The 26,310-nt window shown below is 44.5% G+C and overlaps 1 protein-coding gene across 1 annotated transcript in view; it reads left to right on the top strand.

Annotated features, from left to right (window-relative positions):
- The window catches only part of PRICKLE1 (prickle planar cell polarity protein 1), a 66,384-nt gene extending 43,233 nt beyond the window's left edge, over window positions 1-23,151 (top strand). The window contains exons 2-8 of the mRNA XM_069851806.1: window positions 13,281-13,460; window positions 15,690-15,803; window positions 16,656-16,793; window positions 17,651-17,854; window positions 18,371-18,557; window positions 18,700-19,563; window positions 20,952-23,151. Coding sequence (XP_069707907.1) covers window positions 13,329-13,460; window positions 15,690-15,803; window positions 16,656-16,793; window positions 17,651-17,854; window positions 18,371-18,557; window positions 18,700-19,563; window positions 20,952-21,808 — 2,496 coding nt within the window. The 5' untranslated portion in view covers window positions 13,281-13,328 and the 3' untranslated portion in view covers window positions 21,809-23,151. The remainder of the gene's footprint in view (window positions 1-13,280; window positions 13,461-15,689; window positions 15,804-16,655; window positions 16,794-17,650; window positions 17,855-18,370; window positions 18,558-18,699; window positions 19,564-20,951) is intronic.
- The last annotated feature ends 3,159 nt before the right edge of the window (window positions 23,152-26,310 follow it).

Raw genomic sequence — 26,310 nt, 5'->3', positions numbered from 1 at the left:
GCTATTTGGAGGCTGCCTAGCCCATGAAAAGCCTTCTTAAGCATGAAGAAAAAGAAACCTTGTGAAAATAAAGAAAGCTACAGTAACAGTAGTGGCAGAGGGCATGAGCTGGACAGATGTGGAAGCCTAATTAACCACTGTTGGGGTAGAAGCCTGCCTAGTTTTGAGACAGAGTTTTTTGTTTGCTGAGCAAGAAGCAAGAGGACTGTTCCCAGGATTACCTGGCTGGGATTGTTATTTAGCCATTGATCTTCCTAAGCAAAAAACTTAAACAGTTATCTTTTTTTTTTTTTGGTGATGTCTTCTGGTAGGGTTTTGTGGCCTTCAGTCTTGACAGCTCATCAGTGTGGTTAGTCTTTTTGTCTTGCAATTGCTGTACTAAAGAAAGCTAATAAAATTGTAATGCATCTCTGGCATTTTTTACATCCTCCTTGCATCACTGTCTGCCTTGAGGCTGGCCTCTTGAGATTAATTTGGTAAAATAAACTGACAGTTAATCTTAACATTGTTCTCCCCTGTATTTATAATGCACTGTGGGTATGGCTTATGGAAAACAACAACGTAGCACTCTGCTGGTAACCTGTTTCAGCGACTGCTAGATTTCCCTCCTCCTGCTGATTTTGAGGAGAAGGAGTTTGCTACAAACCTTTGCAAGTACATTCTCGGCTTAGAGCTCATTTTGTTTTCTCCAGGTATAATGCTGCAGCAGTAGTAGTAATCCTCCATGTCAAACTTTGCCTTCATTTAAACTCAGTCACCTGTTTTTGTCCAAAGTTCAGGCTGCTAAAAAGCATCATCAGCAACGGAGCAAACTGAGTGTATCCTGAGCATTACTGGTGCAACAAAACTGTACTCACAAAGGATTTGAAATTTATTTTTAATTATTTGTTCAAATATTTGTCTAAATATTAATTTAGGTATTTGTTTCTTTACATGTTTGTCCCACTCCTGGGGTGAGTCTCCCTTTGTGTGTATGTGAGTTGGTCACAGTAGAAGAGCCACAGAGTTTGCACCATTTCCTGTTTTAATTTAATTTTCAAACTAATTTAGATAAATTGTGAGGAGTTCTTCAAAGGCATGGCCTGAGAATGAAGCTTGATACAGGTAAGAGTGACGTCATGCATTATCCACATAGGGTTTGGCACAATATTTGGCTGAAAAGTCCCTCAATAAGCAAACTACGTCTGCATCACCTTCCCTGTTGCATAATGGTGTTTGTGCTGGGGTGTTATTAAAAACCCAGGCAGCGATTCTACTCTGCGTCAGCCTCTGCTACCAGCAAAGCATTGCAGGCACACGTTGTTGCAACACACTTTGTTGTGCCTTGTGCATCCTGGAAAACGGGGTGCTAATTAAAAGGGTGTTGATGTGGGTAGGAGAGCCCCGCTCGCACCCATCAGCCGGTGGTTGCGGCAGTATTGTGGGCACCCGGGGGGCTACCCCTGCCCTGTGTGACTGCGGGCTGCACGGAGCCAATTATGATAAAATCAAGATTATTGTCTTCAGAAAAGCCTGTGGGGTTAAGGCTTTCCAGATACGGCAACAGACCTGTTGGTTCAGGAGCAAGTCCTAGCCCGAACCCACAAGGAAGGGCATTTTAATGAAACTAATTCTTTGCTGCTGAAGCAGAGTAGGATTGTAGTTTTCAAAGGTGTGTTGGTCTTCAACTCTGAGAGCACTAAGAAAAGGAAATAAAATAAACCTCTCTCAGACCTGCATTCCCAACACAGAATGGCTGATGCCAGCCAGTGCTCGGGCCAGCAGTACCTGATGCAGCTGTCTGTAGCAACCTGTTCAGATGCTGTTTCCTCCTTGGTGTCTGGTTGCTGGAAGTCTCAGCAGCTCCCCATGCCAGTGTTTGGTGGGTGAAAATAGAAATGAGCATTTCTTCTATTTACTTATTTATCTATATGTCTAGTGCCACTTGATTGTCTCCTGATTTATTGTATAATGTTAATATTTCCATTGGATGTTTTCACTTATTTTCTAAAGATGGTGGGGGCACTGTTGCCTTTTCCTCATTTTTGTACTTGTTACATTCCCTATGCACACTTCTTTTAATCTCTTGCATATCTCCCCTTCTTTGTTGCTGTTTAATTGCCTGTCTCCTACAGAGCTGATTTTCTCTGTATGTTTAAATTTTATTTAGAAATTAGCAAAGATTCAGACTATGGAGGTATCAGGACTCAGGAGAGGCTACATCTGTGCCCTTTGCAGCTTAAGAAAAGAAAAGACAGGAAGACACCAGTAAGCGGTACGATCGAGAGGCCCTGATATGTCAGTAACAGCTCCATATGCTTCTTGTAGCTTGTACTCCCAGCAGGACATTGTGATCCGCTGTTGGTGCTAAACTCTCCCATTTTCGTGGGCAAGAGGAAGCAGTGTTGAACAGGAGAAGCATAAGGAGGTTTTACCTAGGACTGTAGGTGTGGAGTGACACAAAGAGGGGTAGCCTTGCTGTGGGGGCCCATTAGGGTACTTCAAGGCTTCAGTTTTGCTTCAAGGGCATCCAGTGCATCAGGCGTCTCCTAGTGATCATATGTATTGGTAAAATTGTGCATTGTTCCCATCTATGAAGCTGTACTTCCACATTGATGTTCTTAACTTGTGAGAGGAGGCCTGGGGCTAGGTTTGACAAGACATTGTTGTAACTGCGCATAATGTAAAGTGGTCTTGGAGATGAGGCTGTTTATGCATCGGTTTTTGTATGTAAGGCCCACAACGCCCTATTTTCCCAGAAGAGAGAGGGAGCAAAGCTGGCGACTGAGCCTGCAGCTCTACGACATTCCAGCCTCATAGGAATTGGTCCTGTTTCCCCTTGTGCTGACACCAGCAGGTCCAGAGAACTAAACCTGCATTTTTTCAATGGGTTGGGTTGTTCAGTCGGTCAGCTCAGACCACATCCCTCTCTGGCCTTTTTGCTCCCTCAGGGAATAGACGTGGGACCACTGAAGGTGGAAAGCACCTTGGTGCTGTAAACATATCTTAGAGCTCCCTGTACTGTAGCCTGCAGGCAGGAACGTACAGGATAGTCCCAGTCCCTAAAATTCCTGAGGGGCGTACCCGCCTGTGTTAAGCAGGCTTTGATTTGTGCATAAACCCTTGGAGAGCGGTTGTTATTCCTGCTCCTTGGACCACTCCTGTACTGTCAGCAGCATGCAAAACCTTTCTTGGTTTGTTTTGTTTCAAAACACGAAACCTGATTTACTTTGAATAGTTTTCTCACTGACTTCTCTGGAAGAGTTATTACTCAGAGATTTTTTTTTCTGTTCTAGCTTCCATTCACTTCACTGCATACTTTCACCTTTCATAGCTGACTCGCAACTTTTTATTTTAAATGAACAGGTGAGATGGTGGTTAATTAAAACTCTTGAGTGGAGGTGGTGATCATTAAAGGGTGATGATGTAGAGGGTTAACTCCTCTGTTTATCCACAGGACTAACCAGGCTTGAGAGGTAGGTGTTATGCCACTGTCCTGCTCGGCAAAGCCGCCTCTAAAGCACCAGAGGTTAATTCATTCTCTGCTCTTTGGTCTCTCTTCTGTGACTGCCAACAAAGGTAGCAATTACCTGTCTTATCTCCGGGGATGTTCCCTGATGTGGATAATTGTGAACTGGGAAACCACAGTGAATTTCTTACAGGCCAGAGGACACCCCTGGCCTGGTAAGTAGTACAAGAAAGTTGTTACCTAGACTAAATTTGTGCTAATACCTTAGGGCAAAAGGTTCCATATCCATTACAAGTCCCTTGAAGCATCTCGCTCTTTGAATGATAAGCTCTACCCAGGCGTAGTCAAGAATCTATAACATGCCTGAAAGGGCAAGTTGGTTTGTGCCTGTCCTTTTTTTAGCTTTGTTGGGGTTTGTTTTTTTTTAAGGCAAACTTCTGTAGCATAGTTTATGCTTCAGATTAACAAGTATGTATGCTGTCGTTATATATTGTGTAAAATACACAAAAAAATATAGCAATGCTTTTGTTCTTGTGGAAGCAGCCTGTATCAAAAGACATAGTGAAGGAATGAGTTTCACAGCTTGCAAATGCCTAGGGGAAGTTAGCTGGGTCTTTAGCCTAGCATTCAAGGGTATCATACTATCCAGCATTTGAGCACTGAAACACAGCAATCTGAGATTTTAAAAAAAAATTTACCAAGGGCTGTAGTGGATTTAACAAGAGTTGTAGTGGGTTTTTCATTGCTGGTACTTTTAAATTAAAATCAAATGTTTTGTTCATGCAGACAGTAATTTTAGGAAAATCTTATGACCGCATGAGTTCAGACTATATCGCAATGGTTGTTCTTGGCCTGATAATCTTTAAGTGCGTTGCCCAGAACAATATAGTAGTTTCTGTGCTCAAGCCAGAAAAGTCCAGGAAAAAAGAGCAGTGCAGGAAACGATCTGTGTTCGCCGTCAAACACTTCAGTGTCAGAGAAAGCGTTAACGAGACCGGGGACAGTTTGACCATCCAGTAAAGTAAGCGAATGCCTCTTCTTTGGCTTCAGTAGGCTAGTAGGGAAACTTTGCAAACTTATTTCCAGCCCTTGAGTTGGTTGTGTTGCAGAAGTCCCCAAATGAAATTTTCCTTTCCGCAATGTGCTGTGCAGACGTGGTGAGCCCTCGCTGTGGGGAACTACTAAGAAAAGGTCAGACATCTCTGGAAAAGGAGTAGACAATATATGCAAATTGTTGGTATTTAATTCAGTTGTGTAGTGGGAAAGATTAAACATTATTTCTGACATTTCCATTTTTGATTAATGATGAATGGAGTTGGCAGATGTTCAGCTGGCCGCCAGATGGGGTCTGCTCAGTCCAACAAACAGAATAGAAACAGTCTGGATCTTGTAAAACCAGCACTGACAAAAGCTCTGACAAAAGCTCTAGTTCATCCAAGCGATACCCCAACTTTCATCTCAAAACAACTTCGCAGTTTACGAACGAAGGCAGAACAACCAGCGAAACTGCTTATGGAAGTGAAATGGGGTGTGGAAGGATCGGAGCTGGTTAATTTGCTGGAGTTTCAGCAGTTGTTTTTTCCACTGCAGGAGCCGCAGACTCTGCAGCTTTGATCTCACGGGGCTGCATCCGTGCGGGACCCAGTTCTTCCCCCCCACCTGCGATTGCAAGTCCAGCTGTAAGGTCTCTGGGCACATCCCAGGGCACATCGTGGTGGGGATGGGGACTAGGACAGGGACAAGGACAGGGATGGGGACAGGGACAGGGACGCTTCCCTGAGCGCCTCTGTCCGCCGCAGCGCCTTTACCCAGCAGGGCCGGCTCCCCTTCGCACCCTGCGGGCAAAGTCATTCAAATTTAGAAGAGGGAATTTGAATTCATGCAAATGTAGCTCCTGGGGGAGGCGATAAGTGCCTGCCAAGCGCCCCGTCCCTCAGGGTGGGGGGGTCCGGGGGGGCTCTGTCCCTGGCCGGGGCCGCCGCTTTGACCCTGAGATGCAGCGCGAGTAAATTCCCTTTGATAATGACTTCCCGGGGGAGACAAAGAGCGGGAGGGAAGAGGAAAGAGGAAATCTGAGCGCGGTGTTCGCGGTTCCATTGACGGTGCCGGCGGGGAAGCTGCCCGCCAGCCTTTGAAGCCAAAGCACCCGCCTCCCGGCGCTCCCTCTGCCCCCGCTGGGACGGGGAGAGTGAAGGCGAGGGCTGGGGAGGCCCGGGGGCTGCAGGGAGCGCCCCAGCCGCTCGGCTGGTACTTCTCTGTGCATTAGCTGGGGCTCGGACGTCTCCTTCTCACTCGAGATGTGCCAGGGCAGGCGGTGACGGGCATCCGCTGGCTGTGGTCCGCAGCTTCGGGTGGATTTTTGTTATTTTTTATTTACAGACGGCGATCCAGAACACGTGTTTTCCCGTCGTTCCCCGAGCCCCGCGTTCCCCCGTGCTGCGGGGCGGCGGGACGCGCCGGCCGGGCAGGGTCAGCCCGGAGCACGGCAGAGGGTGGGGTGGGAAATCTATTTCCAGCCTAAACACGAACAAAAGCCTTGTCGCCAAACCGCATTGTCTGCCGTGTCCCCAGCGCAGAAATTTATTGCTTCTGCAAACGCTCGAGTCTCCCGGGTTGGCAGGCGGTGCGGCTGGAGACCCTGCCTGCCCCGGGGCCGGTGACCCGGAGTGGCGCTCTCCCTCTCCCTTTCCCTCCCTCCTTTCTTTCCCTCCCTCCTTTCTTTCCCTCCCTCCTTTCTTTCCCTCCCTCCTTTCTTTCCCTCCCTCCTTTCTTTCCCTCCCTCCTTTCTTTCCCTCCCTCCTTTCTTTCCCTCCCTCCTTTCTCTCCCTCCTTCATCTCCCTCCTTTCTCTATTCTCTCCCTTTCCCTCCCTCTCTCCTTCCTTTCCCTCCCTCTCACCTTCCTTTCCCTCCCTCTCTCCTTCCTTTCTCTCCCTCTCTCCCTCCTTTCTCTTCCTCCCCCCTTTCCCTCCATCTCTCTCCCCTTTCCCTCCGTCTCTCTCCCCTTTCCCTCCGTCTCTCTCCCCTTTCCCTCCGTCTCTCTCCCCTTTCCCTCCGTCTCTCTCCCCTTTCCCTCCGTCTCTCTCCCCTTTCCCTCCCTCTCTCTCCCCTTTCCCTCCCTCTCTCCTCTCCCTCCCTCTCTCCTCTCCCTCCCTCTCTCCTCTCCCTTTCCCTCCCTCTCTCCTCTCCCTCCCTCTCTCCTCTCCCTCCCTCTCTCCTCTCCCTCCCTCTCTCCTCTCCCTTTCCCTCCCTCTCTCCTCTCCCTTTCCCTCCCTCTCTCCTCCCCCTCTCTCCCCCTCTCTCCCCCTCTCTCCCTCTTTTCTCTCCCTCTTTTCTCTCCCTCTTTTCTCTCCCTCTCTTCTCTCCCTCTCTTCTCTCCCTCTCTTCTCTCCCTCTCTTCTCTCCCTCTCTTCTCTCCCTCTCTTCTCTCCCTCTCTTCTCTCCCTCTCTTCTCTCCCTCTCTTCTCTCCCTCTCTTCTCTCCCTCTCTTCTCTCCCTCTCTTCTCTCCCTCTCTTCTCTCCCTCTCTTCTCTCCCTCTTTCCCTCTCTTCTCTCCCTCTCTTCTCTCCCTCTCTTCTCTCCCTCTCTTCTCTCCCTCTCTTCTCTCCCTCTCTTCTCTCCCTCTCTCCCTCTTTTCTCTCCTCCCTCTTTTGTCTCCCTCCCTCTCTTCTCTCCCTCCTTTCTCTATTCTCTCCCTTTCCCTCCCTCTCCCCCTCATTTCTCTTCCTCCCCACTTTCCCTCCGTCTCTTCCCCCTTTCCCTCTCTCCTCTCCCTTCCTCTCCCTCTGTCCCTCTCCTCTCCCTTTCTCTCCTCTCCCTTTCTCTCCTCTCCCTTTCTCTCCTCTCCCTTTCTCTCCTCTCCCTTTCTCTCCTCTCCCTTTCTCTCCTCTCCCTTTCTCTCCTCTCCCTTTCTCTCCTCTCCCTTTCTCTCCCTCCTTTCTCTCCCTCTCTCCCTTTCTCTCCCTCCTTGACCTTTCTCTCTCTTTTCCCTCCCTCCCTCTCTCCCCTCCCTCCCTCCTCCTCTCTTTCTCTCCTTTTGCTCCATCTCTCCTCCCTCTCCCTCCTCTCCATCTCTCCTCTCTCTCTCCATCTCTCCTCTCTCTCTCCATCTCTCCTCTCTCTCTCCATCTCTCCTCTCTCTCTCCATCTCTCCTCCCTCTCCTGCCTCTCTCTCTCCTCTCTCTCTGTCTCTCCTCTCTCTCCATCTCTCTTCTCTCTCTCCACCTCTTCTCCCTCTCCCTCTCCCCCCGGGCGGCCCTCGGCAGGGAGGCAGCTCTCTGTGCGGTGGGAGCGGCTCCCGGGCCGCGGGATCCCCGGGGTGGGAGGCGCTGCGGGCTCGGGGCGGGGCGCTGGGGCGGCTGCGGCCGCGGGGCAGGGCCGGGCGAGGCGGGGAGGCCGGTGTCTCTCCCGCTGGGCTCCCGGCAGGCGGGACGAGGAGGGGAAGCGGCGGGAGGAGCGCCCGTCGCCGCTGTCCTGGTCGGGGCTGCGAGCCCCGCCGGGGGTGCCGGGCTGAGCCGCCCCGGCCGGAGGCAGCCGAGGGGCCGGGTCCGGCGGGCGTCGCGTCTCCCGCTCCTCTCCCGGCTCCGCCGCCGCTCTCGGAGCTGCCAGGAGGTAATTCGCCGTTGCGGGTATCGCCCTCCCTCGCCGTCCCCCCGTGGCGAGGCTGCGGGGAGCCGGGGGCCCTCGGACCCACCGCGTCGCCCCTGGAAGCCGCGCGGGACGGGGAAGCCCCACCTGTCCCTGGGAGAGGGGAGGAGGCTCCGTCCCGGCTCCTCGCCCGGAGCGCCTGTGGCTCGGCGGGGCTGTCAGAGAACCGGGCTATGCGCGGAATTTGCTTTTACAACTCCGGTCTTGTGACTTATTGAACAGTTTCTTGGAGTGTTTTCTCTGGAAACTGGTCTCAAGCGAGGGCTGTGAGCCCTAACAAAGAAGGGTGTTGTTCGGGAGCCAACAGGTGACGGGGTGAAACCCGAGGCTGTGTGTACATTGGAGTAGAGTCTGACTGCTGTTTAAAATAGAATTAGAAAAATCAATGGGAGACTGTAAAAGGCGAGATTGCTTCTTTTCTAAATCCGTACGCTCCTAAAAAGAGGGGGGGGGGGGGGAAGCGTCCCTGAGAATCCCGGTTCCACGGCTGGAGGTGAGTCCTGCCTCCCCGCACCGTGTGCTTCATCAGTGCGGGATGCATCCAGATCAGATGGGCCGGAGCGATGCTTTGTCACGGTGCTTCCTCCTTTTGTTGATGCAGGTAGCCTGCCTTTGCGCTAGGGCTCGTTACAAGAAAATTCCCTGAAAAGTATCATAGCTATTCCAGTTGGAAAAGTGCTCTTCGGGCTAGGATGCTGGAGGGAGGGACGCGGTTAACTCCTCTGTCAGTCCTTGCTCGCTGGCTGACGGAAGGGAAGGAAGTTTTTACTTTTAGGGTCTGTCAAACAAATGCACAGGCTTCATTCCTTCCCCCAGTGCTCGGGATAGTTCGTTACTCAAAAGACCCAACAGCTGAAGAAGTCGCTGTGTGCTGGTGCTGATACAAAAATCAACTCTGGATCCAGATTTCCTAAGCACAGAGCTATCTCTGAATATGTTAACTTGTACTGTAAATAGGGAATGGGATTTTCTGATCGTTCACATAATGCACGTTTGAAATAGTCTTTAAATTATTCATACTAATTTTATGGCGGTTTATTGCTGCTGTATTACACTCTTCCTCCTCTAATGTAGTTATGCACCAGGGATTAAATAAGCAGGTGAATGGGCTGGCCACGCTAATCTTAACTCGTTGAGCCTTCATTGTGAATGGATGCGTGTGATATGCATCTTGTATCCCCTATAGCCTTGTTAACAAGCCTTCTAACAAAAAAGTTGTTAAACAATTTGCCCTGCAGGACAGAGTAAAACAGCAGGGGACGGGCAAGGAGATGTTTGTCTAACTGTGCTCACAAATCATGACCTCTCCTATCTGGTCAGGGGTGAACGTAATCAGTGAGCTGGAAATCCTAGCATGGGGATAACCTTCACATGGGGTTCAGCAATACTTTTGCTCCAAGTTTGGTATTCTCATATTTTGTGTACCATTAGGTTTGTAATTAGGAGTGTAACGTGTCTTAGCTTCTAAGAATTCTGTCATAGTATGGCTGGTTTAATACATCACTATAAAAATTATTTGCTTTTCTTTTTAAATCACATTTAACTGTTCAATTCAATTATGTTGTTCATAGTTGTCAAGCTGCCAGTGAGATAACTCCTGGTATAGGGTATGAAGCTTTTTTTTGAGATGTAGTATTTGAACAGAGATGAAACCTCAAAGCGTTCCACAAACTTCATGAAAGCAAAACAAAACATCCTTGCTGTGTTTTGTAGATGTCATGGCAGGAGTAGAAAGACCACCTTTCTACTCATCCCTTGGAAAGCATTTATTTCTTCAGCTGTTGTTTATATTCATTTGAATCCTCCTTAGGATGTAATCATTTTAAACAGACCACTTTGAAGGATGAGTGCGGTTGGGGGGGGTGTCGGAAGAACCCTGTAGTTTTTAAAATGCAAACCAAATTACACTTGAGCCTGAGAGGAAGGAGAACTCTAAACAAGCAGTTGCTAAAATAGTTCTGCAGATAGCCTGCTGTTAAGCTGGGCTGTTTCAGAAACCTCACTCTCAGCAACACCACAATATTTGTGACATGGCCGTATTGATTTATGGTGCACTGTCAGTCATTTTATAGCTGGCTTAACATCAGCTCTATGGTAGGGTTTTTATTTTAAAGTGAATGCTGTCCTTTGAGTAATCTCGGTTCATTGAGATTTACGAACCTTGCTTTAAATATTTCCATTCGCCTTATCTGGGGAGGAGCAGCCTGACTGCAAAGTCTCATTTAACAGTTGGAGATGAGGTGTGTTTTACCTTTATTCTCTGCCGGCCATACTTTGTCTTCCCTTTATCACTGTGAAAATGGGCTCGTGGGTCTGTGGTTTTCTCTTTTTGGAGCTGGAGCATGTGCTGTCTGAAATGGATGAGTCTAGTGGATGGGACCCATGAAGAAGGCTCAGTCTCTATGGGAAAGCAGCGTAGTCTCTAATGCCTTGTCTTCGTCTGTAATTAGGCAGTGCTCGTGTATTTATCTACCTTTGCTATATTTGAAATCCCAACAATACCCTACACTGCTTTTTGCCATGTAGAAGTAGTGTGTATCTTCAGCGTTCAAAAGTCCTCAGAAAATTTACCAAGTCTGCATACCTTCCAGTCCAGTTTTGTTTTGTTTCTTTGTCTTTCGAGAGAAGAAAGTAAGTCAGAGAAGTTAGTCTTTGATCTTACAGAGAGAGGTTTTTGAACAATCAATATGAAGCAATTACTCATTTACCTGCTGTGCTGGTGAGTGCTGGGTGTTGTGTGAGAGGGTCGGAGAACATCCCTCTCCAGTGCCTGCAGAGAGGCAGAGCCGAACCTCTCTTTTTGCCTAAGCTACGTTTCAGATCTGCTTCCTGTGGTACGGATGAGGTCAGGCTGCCTAATGAACTGCTGGCAAAGATGTTTCATCTAGTGACTCCTTTTGTCCCTGGGTTATTGAGGGGGAGTCAGTTCTTGAAAAGTGACAGACGGACACAAGTTCTTGTGATCCACCAACTTGGGCGTCAGCGAGTGGCACATTCCTGTAGAACCGGTATCTACATCTTTCTGAAGGAAAATTGTAAAACAGTTCATCTGCTGCTAAGATCATCTTGGAAGGGTATGAGCTTCTCAGTGATACTCATAGTGATTTTATACTTAAGATTTATTTCAGTTTAAATTATGTGGGACACAAGCTGCCATCCTGAGCATCCCCATCAATCTGCAATAGCGAGCACTGTTGCTTTTTTTGCTAGCAGTGATTTCTTAACTGCATCTCAGTATTCCTTCATCCCTTCTCCCCAGCCCCCAGTTTTATATGAACAATAACGAAACCCATACCTGATGGTTGACTTCACTTCTACTGGTTCATGCAGAGGTGAAATGGTTTTGTATCACTTCCCTTCTTCTCTGTTTCTGAAGGAAATTAAATCAGGATATCTACTATGTACCGGGTTGTCTGTCCTTATATTTTAAGTATGTAGGATTGAGTTTTTAGGACTGAGTTTGGTTTTACTTGCCTTCGTTGGCAGAGGTTGTACTATGGGGATGCTGAGCTTAGAAGCTGTTTTGCTAACCTTCGGTTGTTCAGCTAGAGTAAGATTTCAGAAATTCGCCTGACAGCTGACAAGCTTTGTGGAAATAGCTGTTCCTCAAAGGGGAAGTTTGCAGATTTCCTTGCCCCATTGAATAGCAAATGAATCTTTTATTACAGTACAGCTATGTAGCGTAATAGAAGCGTGTTGGCGTAACGGAAGAGTGTTGGTGTCTTAGGAGTGAACCAAAAATGGTGCATAGGTTTTCAAACCAGAAGGTTTTGGATTAAAGTTAACAAGTTACATTTTTTGAGCCCAGTGGAAGAGTCAAGTAATCCCATCGCTTTGTACTGGCTGTAGGAATGTATAGACTTAATGAAAATGGGGGTAGGTAGACTGTGTAATACTGAATATTGTCATTTTTCCTAGTTTGTAGCTTTGGATGCATGTTGGCCACGTTTTGTGGAGCAACTTTGGGTTTACGTACTGAATCAACAGAGCCTGGCACTAGCCAGTGCCTCACTCTTGAAGAAGGAGAGGCTCCTCTTGAGTAAACAGCAGAACATTTGGGAAGGCGATCTTAAATCCATCTTCCATCTGGGATCTAGCAGCAGGTTGTTATTTCTAATATGGTGGTGATAAGACTGGAAATGTGATGTGGGACCCACTAGAAGTTTTTAGACTGTTTTCCCCTTTAGACCCATCAGCAAGGTTATATGTCAAGGAGTTTAAAATTCTCTACAGCTCAGGTCTAGCACCCACAAAATTGCATCTGTTTTTAGATTAATAATTGCCTAAAATGGAGAAGGGACACCTCATACTTAATAATGTACTGTAAAAGCAAACCCCAGTGGTCAGGATGTCTGTCATGGTAGCATATATCCTCCGTGCTTTTGGTAGTCTGCATATAAATGAAGTTCGTGGTCTGAATTTCCCAAGAACTTCTGCTAGAATTAATATAAGATATTTATCTTAATAAGCTTTTTACTGCAGAATGCTATGGATGTTGGCGAGAGCCATCTTTGCCAGCTGTGACTCAAAATGATCCCACCGATATTAAGCTTTGCAGGCTTCATGAATCAACAGAAGCATCTCGCTGTAGGGTTTTAAATTAAGAGAACAATTATGATGTATTTTACAGAGCCTAATCTGGCATAATTGGATTTCACATATTTAACTGGACCAACGCCCTTCCACTTCGATACAGCTAAAAAAAGTTCTCAGAGGAATCTAGCAGGCACTCACTGTTCTGTGGCTACCTTGTGAAGAACAGGATGCTTCTTGCTACAGCCATTGTCTTGCCCCAACAGTTTTTGACAAGTGATTGTCATGTCTTTGGTGTAATTAGGTTGGTGATAGTGATGACTTCAGGAAGAGCTCATGACTAACCATTTCTTAATATCTGCCCAATGAGGCTTTCCTAGGTATACATTCATATAACCTGTGATATGAAACAAGCCGAAGTATAAAAGATGGTGTGTTAAAAGAAGGTAGTGTGTGTTTAGTTTTCTTTTTCTTGAGTAGTTTTATAACTCTTCTAAGCACTTTTGAATTGCTTATAGCAAGTTGTAACAATGCTTCAATCTTACATTGTTCTGGGTAACATGAGGAATACTAAACTGTTGTAAGATCATTTGCACTGATAATTAGTCGTTGCGTGTTCAAATTTATTAAAGTTCTGTTAATCTTTTCTTTTAGATCAATTGCTTGATGAGCTGCAGCTGAAATATTTAACGCTTCGCACTTATGCCATTGGAGATGGAGCCCAAAGCTAACAATCTCGTTTTCGGGTGTCAGCGAAGCTCAACATCTGACGATGACTCTGGCTGTGCCTTGGAAGAATATGCCTGGGTTCCCCCAGGCCTCAGGCCAGAGCAGGTACCGACTCTGCTTCTACATTTTTAAAATAAGCCTCATGAGGACTGTCTAAAGGAGTGATGCCCTGCCTCTACAAGTCTGATTAAATTCTTATAATATACAAAATTTAAATTTGTCTATAATTTTTCAGCTATTATTCCATTGAGCCTGTGTTTAGTGAGTTTAAAATCCTCCCCGCTGAGGAGTTTTATGTTCCAAAAAAAAAGTTCCCAGTCAAGATTTTTCATTAAATATGTGCTGCAGAGATCTGTATTGTGGAGTCTAAAAGCATTATAGAAATTTGCTTTCTCTTTGAAAGAAGTTATTAGGTCAAATTAAAGCTCATGGCATACCTCGTGGCATTGTGCTGCTTGGCCAGTGCTTCACTGCACTTGTACAACTCTTTAAATAATTAGGCACTTGACATCTAGAACATATATGTTACTACAGTGCACATAAACAAAAGCATTCTGTCACTGTGACAAATAGTAATGTATTTCACGCTCGTTTAAATAGTTGTATACCTGCCATTTGTTCGTGCCAGGATTTCTCTTGTACAGTCACTGGAGCTGACTTTCACGGCTTGATTGGGCTGTTCCTTCCTCTCTCCCCTTTCTTCTTCATCTCTTATAACGTCACATTAATGGAAATAAAGTGACATTATTAATGAGCAAGTTGAGATCAAAATGAACCTCTCATGGTATTCATTTACTTGATGATATTGTGCTGAAGCTGTGTGCTCAGTAATATCCAGTTAAATGGATAGAGTGGCTTTGTAGTGTTTGTTAATGGAGGCAGAGCAACCCTCCTTCAGCTGCCAAGCTAGTACAATCCATAGTTATAAAGACGCTGAAGATGGCTCCTTTTTGCTTTGCAGAGATATTCTTACTCATGGAAAAAGTAGAAAGTCAGCAGGAATGGCTATTTTTTAGGGGAACTCTTTTTAAAATCAGTTCCTTAAGCGTATATAAAAATCCTGATGAATTGGACCTTAAGACAAGCAGCAATCTAAAGTTCTGCCAGAACGATTAAATGTCATAACGTATCCTCATAATCCATCTAGCTCAAGCTCACTGAAGATTTTCTTTTTTAAGAAGAATTACTTATTTTCAGAATGGTACAATAAAATTGAGAAAAGAGCATAAAGCATTTTTAAAGTTTCCGTTTCTACTGCATGTAATCTTTCCTTACAGCTTCTGCAGAAACAGTCAGTGGGCTTACAGTGGACTTCTGATCTTTAAATTTTGGTTAAATAAAGACCAAATCATGTTTCGGTCAGCTTTTCCCATACAATTATGATTGTTTCCTGAGTCAAGTGACTGTTTACTGCTTCTTTTTCATCTGTCTTGCACAGTAATAAGCTGTTGACCTGAGCATTATTTAAATCTAGATGGCAAGTAATATTTTTGCCAATAGTCGGCTCTTATTTACAGCCCCAGGCCTCGTGACAAGCTGGAAACTGCGTAGGAAAAACAATAAATCTGTAGCTGTTCCACAAAAATATTTTTTGCCACTGGGCTTTGTCATAGTGTTCATTACAGCTTTCCTGTCATAATTTTCTTATGAAAAAAGGAAAAAAAACCCATGAAGATTGATGGGTGTGTATCCCTAATATTGATTCCTTTATCAAAAACATGCAGCCTGTGAAAATTTCATAGTTAATTTGCATCTGATTGAAATGTGGCTGGGCCCAGCCTCCTCCCAAGGGAAGGATGTTTCCACCTTCTTACCAAAGGCCACATGGAAGCAATGAAAGCTGATGCTTTGGGTGAACCTGATCAGCAGGAGACTACAAAACAGCTTTTGTCTCAACAATGTGTAAAATGCAGAGAGCAAATTAAATTTGTTTATATAGTGGCTGTTTTCTGGAAAGCTTCGTGCCTTGTGTGGTAAATTGCAGAGGGAAACTTGGAATTTCCATGAGGTTGTTGACCAGCCCTGAAGGGGGTGGGAATAATGAGAACATTAAATGTGCATAATTTATGGTACCCCCCTAATTGTCACTGCAAATTGCATTCCAGAAAAGCAATTCAGCAGCTGGGTGCTAGTTTTATCAGAGACAATTCAGGTTTGCTGAGCTGGTTCATCTGGGTCTCGTATTTTCAGCACAAACCCTGTCACAGGTCTAATGTAGCGTAACACTCTTCCTTCGTAAACGAGACTTGAGATAAAACAGTAGCTGAGGGATGCTTGCGGTGCTTGGGTGTGATGTGTGTCCCGCGGTCTGAACTCTGCATTCCTCCTGGTCAGGTCCAGCTCTATTTCGCCTGCTTGCCAGAGGAGAAGGTCCCTTATGTTAACAGCCCTGGAGAGAAACACCGAATTAAACAACTTCTCTATCAGCTGCCACCCCACGATAATGAGGTAAATACAGAATTCAGGCTGCACTGTCAAGGCTTAGGTCTCCCTGGCAGCTTTTATGTAGAAAATTACCTACCTGTGTATTTATTACAAGCCTAAACTGTGGCCTGCAGTGGCATCTGACCTATAAGCAGCACGGTGTGTACACTGAGTCCATTGTTTAGCTGTCCGGTTGGCTTGTGTGCAGATAAGAGCTGTCTGGAAGGACACTGCCGTTGCTTGTTAGGGAGGCTGGTGTCACTGCAATAAACTTAACACAAGTTGGTTTTATAGTGTTTGCAGCCACCCACCAATTACTAGGAACCTAGAAATTCCTGGCATTGCATTGTAGCACACAAAGAAGATGCTTTGTGATAGTAAAAGGTTTGCATCTCAGATATGCAGTGTAATTTGGAGTAGAAGTGGAAATAACAAACAAGCCCTTTGTAAGGAAAAGAGGCGGGGGTGTCAATACTTAAGATCTTGTGTATACTGCAAGACTTAGTTGTGGGCACTTAACCATAAATCTGAAACACAGTGTTGTGGCTGATTTAGGTTCATTCCATTATTTTAGGATAGCAGCAGGTTTTGGGTTGGCTTTTTAAAATTAAAGAATTTCTTGCCTAGGCAACATAATTTAGTATCGTCAGTTTTTTCCCCGTCTCTGTATTGCGTGTTATGTATTACTTTGTATGATGCCATATTAGCTCAATATTAAGATGGTAGAGAAGACAAATTGGAAAAGTTTAATGAGGGTTGTCAGCATGCCCGATGTATTTCTTGCATATGTGCACTTAATTATATGCACTTTATTATTAATCTGTTACTCTGAAAGCTCGGTATCTAAAATAAGTTCTCCTCTGTTTTCAATGGAAGGTGAGATACTGCCAGTCTTTAAGTGAAGAAGAAAAGAAGGAGCTGCAGATGTTCAGTTCTCAGCGCAAAAAGGAGGCACTGGGCCGAGGCACAATTAAACTGCTCTCAAGGGCTGTGATGCATGCAGTTTGTGAACAGGTACTACTGCTGGTGCCACAAGCCAGTCAGCAGGCTGAATAATGTAAAACTATGGTATCTTAGTATTACATGTAAGCTTAGTTCTGTCTATGTCTGGACACACACAAAAGAATATTTTTGAAACTACATTTAAGTAGAAAGAAAGTACCTGACCTTTTATACTAAGAATGAACTGAATCCTTTATATAATTTCTACTCAAAAAACCCTGTTGCTGACTCATATTAAAGTAATGACACATGAGGAACCTTATGAGGAACGGCTGAGAGAGCTGGGGTTGTTTAGCCTGGAGAAGAGGAGGCTGAGGGGAGACCTCATTGCTCTCTATACCTGAAAAGAGGTTGTGGAGAGGAGGGTGCTGGCCTCTTCTCCCAAGTGACAGGGGACAGGACAAGAGGGAATGTCCTCAAGCTCCTCCAGGGGAGGTTTAGGCTGAACATTAGGAAAAAATTTTTCACAGAAAGGGTCATTGGGCACTGGAACAGGCTGCCCAGGGAGGTGGTTGATTCACCTTCCCTGGAGGTGTTTAAGGCACAGGTGGACGAGGTGCTGAGGGGCGTCATTTAGTGTTTGATATGAACAGTTGGACTCGATGATCCGGTGGGTCTCTTCCAACCTGGTGATTCTATGAAAACCAAGCATATGTTTAAAAATGTTATTATGCGGAAAGTGAACTTGTATTTGAAGTTTTGTTAAGGCACAGAATGTGTCTAGACCAAAATGGCGAGTATTTTTCCCCCCCTTGTCAGAATTTTGGAATAAACCCTGCATATTTGGTTTAGTGTTATAACTTAGTTTCAAAGCTAGAAGCTGGTAGTTTGGGATGAGAACTGTGTTCACTTTTTGGTTTTGTTCCTAGTGTGGTACAAAAGTCAATGGCGGTGAAGTTGCAGTTTTTGCCTCAAGAGCTGGGCCTGGTGTGTGCTGGCATCCCTCGTGCTTTGTGTGCTTCACATGTAACGAGCTGCTTGTTGACCTGATCTACTTCTACCAAGATGGAAAAATTCACTGCGGCAGACACCATGCTGAACTTCTCAAACCTCGCTGTTCAGCCTGTGATGAGGTAAATAATTCACATTTTACAGCCAATTACACAGTTGTGAACAAACTGCTTCGATTGCTTGGGCAAGTGCTCACTTCAGAAGCATTCACTTAAGTAGTAAGGACTCTGGCACATAGATGTGTTTGAAAGTTTTGTCAGATGGCAATATTACAAGCAACATGATGGTATTTAGAAGGCACTTACCTGTTTGTATTTAGAATGGAAACTTGTAGATTGAATTAGAAAGAGGATCTGTGCAAATATTCCAAATACCCTGATAGCAGCTCCTTTAGTTGTTGAGTTACTATGTTCTCATTTAATTGCTTTAAAAAGTACATGTTTTCTTTCCTGTTTAAGGAAATATTAGAACGCCACAGTTTTGGGAGATAGTTGTCTCTATTTTTGTATTCAAAAGGCATCTAAATAAAAAATAAATGTAGTCTGTGAACTGTACAAATAGGATGTTTTGCTTGCTGTGAGTCCCAAGGTGAGGTTTTGGCCACTTCAACTAAAAGTTTACTTTTTGTCTTTGAAAAGATCATTTTTGCTGATGAGTGTACAGAAGCTGAGGGTCGCCACTGGCACATGAAGCATTTCTGTTGCCTTGAGTGTGAAACAATCCTGGGTGGACAGAGATACATCATGAAGGACGGGCGACCATTCTGCTGTAACTGTTTCGAATCTCTCTACGCAGAATACTGTGAGACCTGTGGGGAACACATCGGTAAGTATGTCCTTTTTCAGCATTAAACTTACAAATCAAGGGAAAGAAAAGTTATGGAATAATTTCATGTTCCAGAAGCGTGGATTGTGCAAGTGATTTTTTTTGAGAAACCCAAAGCATTGCTTTTTTTCTCCCATTCTAGGTGTTGACCACGCTCAGATGACCTATGATGGACAGCACTGGCATGCCACAGAGACTTGCTTTTCTTGTGCTCAGTGCAAGACCTCGTTGCTTGGCTGCCCTTTCCTTCCAAAACAAGGGCAAATTTACTGCTCAAAAACCTGCAGCTTGGGAGAGGATGTTCATGCCTCCGACTCTTCCGATTCTGCGTTTCAGTCTGCTCGATCCAGAGATTCCAGGAGGAGCATACGCATGGGAAAAAGCAGCAGGTCGGCCGACCAGTGTCGCCAGTCTCTCCTCCTGTCACCAGCGCTCAGTTACAAATTTTCTGGCCTTTCAGACAATGCTGATGATACTCTTTCTCGTAAGCTGGATGATTTAAGCCTTTCAAGGGAAGAGGCGAGCTTTGTTAATGAAGATTTCTGGAAAGGGAGAGTGGAGCAAGAAACGCCTGAAGACCCTGAAGAATGGGCTGAACATGAAGACTACATGACTCAACTGCTTCTGAAATTCGGTGATAAAAGCCTCTTCCAGCAGCCAGCTGAAGTAGATATTAGATCAAGCGAACACTGGATTTCTGATAGCATGGTCAAGAGCAAGTTGGACTTGAAAAAAAATAATCCAAGCCTAGCAAGTAAGAAGTATCAATCAGACATGTACTGGGCCCAGTCACAAGATGGCTTAGGTGACTCTGCCTATGGCAGCCACCCAGGCCCTGCCAGCAGCAGGAAAATACAGGAGCTAGACATGGAACATGGGGCGTCAGGATACAAACATGACCAAACACCGTGGTATGGAGGCTCCCTGGAATGCTTGTCTGACCTGAAACAGCAAGAACAAAGTGTTCGAGACTCAATGGATTCTTTGGCTTTGTCTAATATAACAGGTAATGAGGGGAAAAAATGACTGGGTTTGATGGAGAGGCCAATGAAAGCAGGCATGTTGGAGTATTTTGAACTTTTTGTATCTGTGGAAAAGCTTTTATAGCAAGAGATGCACGTAGAGTACGCAGTAGCTTTTATCAAGCGAGTTTTATTGCACAAGATACTTTTCTGCTACTTAATTTCTGCTCAAATTCTTGTCCTTTCCTTTCCTTTTTCCTTTGCTTGTAACAAAAAAATCCATAATGTTAAACAGAGTACGAATGAACTACATGTTTATTGTATACAAACCACTGCTTTATAAGCAAATGAAGATTATTTTTTCCATACCTTAAGTACAAGAAGTTGCACTGTACACTATGATAACAGTAAAGATAATCTGCAAAACACTGTAGGTAATTTCCTGATTTGCTTGCAAAAATATGTAGAAAATCTGAAAGGATGGTAACTTTAGCCTTAGGAAATGAGGTTTCTGAGATTCTGTCTCTCCATTGACTAAAGAGAAACCAATAATCTACTTTTGTGAACCTCCTTGTCAAGCGTGATTGAAATTAGCCAAAGGGATAAAAGTCAGGTATGCGAGTGTCTGTGTAAGAGTCTGCAAGTGTGTGTGTGTGAACCTTCCTTTCCTATTTCAAAAAACCCCAAACCTGAGAGTAAGGTACGAGAGACCCATTTTAAAAGTTGTCCTGTCCTCTTCTCCATTCCTTCCCTTGTGGAACCTGAATTATTGTAGCTACATGTGGAGCACAGGGCTGACCACATAAGCACTAATGAAGGAACTAACAAGGGAATCTTGGTTCAGGGGGCATGGCAGGAGGAGGAACTGGAGGTTCCGGAGCTGGAGGCAGGTGACGCTGCTGTTTGTGGGAATGAAGGGTGATTGGACACAAACCTGGGGTAAACTAGGCCAGCTTATTGCTCATCATTTTTGGAGGGTATGAATCCTTCTTTGCGAGGCAGTAAGCCTGGCGTTCCTGTAGCAACATCTGGGATATTGAATTTGGCGGCACTAGAAATGTGAAATATTTTAGCCTTAAAATGTCAAGTGTGGACTGTAGAATAATTTTAAGTAATTCTTTTTTCTTAGAGGTTTAGCTTTTATGCATGTTAGAGCTGTTTAAATATTTTAAACTCATTAAACTTCTTCCATTCTTGATGTCCTATGTTAGTGAATTCTTTGGTAATCAGAGCTAATACTTAAATGTTTTAAGTAAAACCAAAACTTATTCTTCTATGAAGCTAATTCTTTTGGTAATAGTTCAAAAAAAACCCAGAAAACACTAATAATGTCTAATTTATTGAAAATATCCGTTTAATATTTTGTTATAATACTTATCTCTTTGCTAGTCCTCTAATTTTCCTTTTCCTCCTTTCTTCATTTGTACCACAGGGGCTTCAATGGATGGAGAAGGCAAGCCACGGCCATCTCTTTATTCTTTACAAACTTTCCAAGAACTGGAGGTAGAGGACTGTGAGAAAATGAGCAACATGGGAACTCTGAACTCTTCAATGCTTCACCGGAGCACGGAGTCATTGAAGAGTCTGAGCTCAGAGTTGTGTCAGGAAAAGGTCTTGCCAGAGGAAAAGCCAGTGCATATGCCTGTACTGAGAAGATCTAAATCCCAGTCTAGACCACAGCAAGTGAAGTTTTCAGATGATGTTATTGATAATGGAAGTTACGAGAATGTTGAAATACGTCAGCCTCCTATGAGTGAAAGGACTCGTAGGCGTGTTTACCATTTCGAAGAGCGTGGAAACCGGCCTTCTCATCATCGTAGAAGAAGCAGGAAGTCTCGTTCAGATAACGCACTTAACTTGGCCGCAGAAAGAAGATGCTCTCCAAGAGAGAGATTTCGTTATTACTCCCCTCAGGATCATGAAAAATTTATTCAGAATAGAAGCTCACGTGATATTCGGTCGTATATTCAAAACGCAGAGCTGTATGGACAATACGCCCATACTAGGTCTGATTATGCACTGAGGAATCAGGTGGTTGATAAATTTTTTGGATTGTATGGTGAGGAAGATGACTCCTGGTGTTCAACTTCATCCTCATCATCTGATTCTGAAGAGGAAGGATATTTCCTAGGACAGCCAATTCCCCAGCCACGATCACTGAGATACCCGTACTACACAGACGACCTTTCTGGTCCAACTACTGCATTATCTAGTTCTCAGTTTGGACAAAGGACGACCAAATCAAAGAAGAAGAGAGGACACAAAGGAAAAAATTGCATCATTTCTTAATTTGTTTTAACAGTGGGGAAGACCAGTCAACCCTATAGCTACAGTTTGAACCACATCTTTTTATATTAATAATTGTACTTAGGCAAGTTGCTAAGGTTCTTAATGCTTTGCCAGTGTAAATGATAACCCTGCCAGAGTTTACATTGTACATGTAACTTTGAGAAATGTCACCATGCCAAATGACAATCTCCTCTGATATTGCTAGATTTACATACTAAGTTTCAGTTGTCAAAATACAGTTATTGCAGTTCTTGATACAGACTTTTTGTAGACATTTTATTTTATGCTCTCTATTCACTTATGTTGAAATATCCAAGAGAGGAAATTCAGCAAAGACCAAGAAGTAAAATCTTCAGTCCTGTGCTGTAGCTGTACCTACACAGGGTGGTCTTTGACTTGTTCCTCTTACCACTCAGAAAAAGGCAGCCTTATGCTGTGCCCTTTCTTTATTTATAAAGCTCGCTCTTCCTTCTTCAGGTTTCCCTAAAAAAACAGGATTTTTTTTTTAATTTGGGAAAATGCTCCTTTTCCAAATAGGCAAAAATTTGAACTGAAATGCTTGAGGCCTTGATATATTCTAAATGTTTTTCCCTCCACATTTTTTTTTAGAAATTCCATCCCTCTGTAAGGGTGTATTTTTGTGCCTGTTTAAAGGAAGATATTAATTCAGCTGCTGGAATTGGACTTGGCTGCCATTGAGTGGTGACATTTTTTAGGCTGTGCCCCCCACCCCAGCAGCAAAAGCCAGAGATACAGCTGCTGGAGTCCTTTGCTCAGGCATGTAACCCCATTTAAGTCAATGAATACTTACGTAACAAATACTTTCATAAGGGCTCAAAGGATTAGGCTCCAGAATTGTTCTTTTCAAATGCATTATCCAGGTTTTAAAATGTATTCGCTGCAATTCTAAATCAAAAAACATTGATATTTATAATGTAGTATTTCATAGGCTTAAATGTATTCATAATTTAACAGTGCAAATACTAATGTACATATTGTACAGTTAAAATTTTAAAAGCTGAATATTTTTATATCCCTGAATTTGAGGGAGTTGTTACAATATCAAACTAGATTTGTTAGGGGTTTAACAGCAGCATTATGGATGAAATACTGCTTGTATTTTAGGGGGTTTATGTTGAAAAATATTGAAAAAACGTTTAGTGCAAACCAGCTTAATTTTATCTCCTACGTATTAAAAGCTCTGTATGCATGGGGGGGTAAATACTCTCTAAACTATGGCCCTCTTAATCTTGCAAGTGTTATTTATGGGTCAAGCAAAACGTAAACTATATAAATGTAAAAACCACACAAGCCTGGAATATATCAGTACAACAAATACGCAACTCCTGTGGATGTGGATTTCTTTTTGTTATTATTGTTCTTCTCCTTTGCCAAAAAAAGTTTATGAAGTTGACCTACATAAAAGAAGAGAGATGCTGGGTTATTCTGGAAGGCAAGGTGATAAAAACCTGCGTAGTAGTAGGTAATGTCAAACGTTGCCTTGAACTCATGTGCAGCAAGAGGTATGTTAAGTCATAACAACCTTCTTCCAATATTTTAAATAAAGGGTAGAAATTTGTTACTTGAACAGGGGCACTCACCAATTCAGACAGTAAATACTAAAGCCATTGCCTTTCTGACCACCTGAAGAAAGGTCATTAATGAAATAACAGATGCTTCTTATAAAAAAAAAAAAAAAAGCCTGGCAAATTGAGCTAAGCTTCCCCTTCTTGAGGATGTAGAATTTTTGAAATAAAAGCAGCTAGACATAAGGGAGGGAATGGACACATGGGTATTGGCTTACACCAAAGAAAATGAAGGTATTGCTGAGGCTAAACCAAACTAGCAGTTGCTTGTATTTTTCAGAGTAAAATAAGCAAAAGCTCCTTTGCTCCCAGAGGTGGTATTCATCATATAAGTAAGTCACTTTTCTAGTACAAACAAGTCTTGTGTACATGAAAGCTGATCAAAGTAATATCATGCTACGTCCTATGGGCCAATGGGCGGCTCAGGGGATGCTTCCAGCTGGCAGGCTGCCGCCGGGGCTTAAGCAGCGTTTGCTTTCCTAGCAGCCAAATGCCTGTTGTGCTTAAGTATATTACAACCACCAGCCTGCCAAGACTTAAAGGCCTTGAGAAGACAAGCTGCCTTGTCAGTGCGTTCCCCAGGATGCTCAAATAATGATTTGGACCTTCCATTCTTTTCTGCATTTCCAAAGTGTGGGGAACCAGGATCCTCAGAAATTAAATGCTCTTGTCTCCTTGCCCCTGCTGCGTCCTTTTTGGAGCAACTAACTGTCTCGTGGTGAAATGTCTCCACCAGACATTCTGAACAGAATCATAGAATCACCAGGGTGGAAAGGACCCACTGGATCATCGAGTCCAACCATTCCTATCAATACCGTGTGTACTCTCCCAAAAGTGCAATGCATTATGGAGTATTAGATGATAGAAGTTCTCCATAGACTGTTAGCTGCTGCTTATTTTTCTTAAAAAACCCACTATTTAACAGTGCGTTTCTTCAGAGTTAACTCTCAGATTACCTCCCTCTAAGCCTCAAAATAAATGAGTTGACAAATGTATCTCTTTCACACTTCCTTCTACAAAACCCCAAGCATAACAAGGCTGGAGGTGTCATTGCTGGGGTGCTGTGAACTCCGCTCCTGCGAGTGTTCTGGGTATTTCGAAGCAAGTGATGTAAATAATGACACTTCCCCTGTTCCACCTGCCTTTTTCCCCTCTGGACCAGGAACAGCTTGAGCAGCGCGAGGCCTGGGGCAGCCGTGTGTTGCCTTCCAGTGGTTGAGCAGCTTGTTCAGAACTAGCTTAGACGCTGCTGCTCTGAGGCACAGACAGCTCCTTGCTGCAGCCGCGCTGCAGGACCGCAAGTAATTAAGAGCATTAGAAAACATTTGGAAAGCTTTGTCTTGCTGAGGAATGGACTGCTAGGAGACATTCACGTCAAGGGAATAATAACAGGTACTTGTAACCACGCTTAATGAAAGAGGGGCTAACTCCTATTTTCATCCACATTACAAATTAAATGCTAAGTTTGAAGAGAGCTGTACAACTCCTTCGGTTTTTCAGTTTGACATAAAAGATTTATACTTCATTATTTTTTAAGTAGTCGTCAAAGAAATATTTTTAATCGATTCTTCCAACTTAAGCAGAAATAGTGTGGTATGGGATGTAGCACCTGCTACCAGCATAAGACTCCGATACAATCTCTAAAGCTGTAAATTGCAGTTTGTGTTATTAGAAGTATTTATGTTCCAAGTGGAGCTTATACCCTGGTGGGCACCTAAGCATCACAGCCACACACTGACACCCCCCACTGCGTCCATCCTCCTGGTGGGATGGGGGAGAGAATTGGAAGGGTAGGAGTGAGAAAACTTGTGTTGAGATCAGACACTTTAGTAAGTTAAAAAAAACAACAATAAACAAACCCAAAGTGATACTTACTGTATTGTGAGCGACCCCAGTTGCTCACCACCAGCCAACTGATACTGAGCCAGTCCCTGAGCAACAGCAGCCCCAGAAACCTTTGCCCTTTACCCCATTGTTATTGCTGAGCAAGATGTCATATGGTCTGGAATGTCATAGAATAGCTTAGGTTGGAAGGGACATTAAGGATCATTTAATTCCAACCCCCCTGCCATGGGCAGGGACACCTCCCAGCAGACCAGGGTGCCCAAGGCCGCATCCAACCTGGCCCTGAACACCTCCAGGGATGGGGCAGCCACAGCTTCCCTGGGCAACCTGTGCCAGAGCCTCACCACTCATTGTGAAAGAAATTCTTCCTTTTGTCTGGTCTAAATCTGCCCCTTTCGAGTTTATACCCATTGCACCTCTTCCTATCACCACAAGCCTTTGTGAAAAGTCCCTCCCCAGCTTTCTTGTAGCCCCTTTCAGGTACTGGAAGGTCACTATAAGGTCTCAGAGCCTTCTCTTCTCCAGGCTGAACAAGCCCAACTCTCTCAGCCTGTCCTCGTATGGGAGGTCCAGCCCTCTGATCATCTTTGTGTCCCTCCTCTGGACCCGTTCCAACAGCTCCATATCCTTCTTAAGTTGAGGATTCCAGAACTGGACACAGTACTCCAGATGAGGTCTCACAAGAGAGGAATAGAGGGGCAGGATCACCTCCCTTGACCTGCTGGCCACGCTGCTTTTGATGGTGCCCAGGATACCGTCAGCCTTCTGGGCTGTGAGCGCACAGGAATCCCTTTGGTCAGTCGGGATCAGCTGTCTGGCCGTGTCCCCTCTCACCCAGCCTGCTCCCTGGTGGGGCAGTGTGAGAGGCAGAAAAGGGCTTGATGCTGCACAAGCACTGCTCAGCAATAAGGAAAACATCTCTGCATTATCAATACTTATTCCAGCACAAATCCAAGACACAGCCCCCTACTAACTACAACAAAGAAAATTAACTCTATCCCAGCCAAGCCCAGTACATCCTTCGTGACAATGAGAAATACTAGGGCACTAAATCATCCTCCTCATCATGAA

Source organism: Phaenicophaeus curvirostris, chromosome 1 (assembly GCF_032191515.1).
Source record: "Phaenicophaeus curvirostris isolate KB17595 chromosome 1, BPBGC_Pcur_1.0, whole genome shotgun sequence".
NCBI lineage: Eukaryota > Metazoa > Chordata > Aves > Cuculiformes > Cuculidae > Phaenicophaeus > Phaenicophaeus curvirostris.
This window is presented reverse-complemented; position numbering and strand designations above follow the sequence as displayed.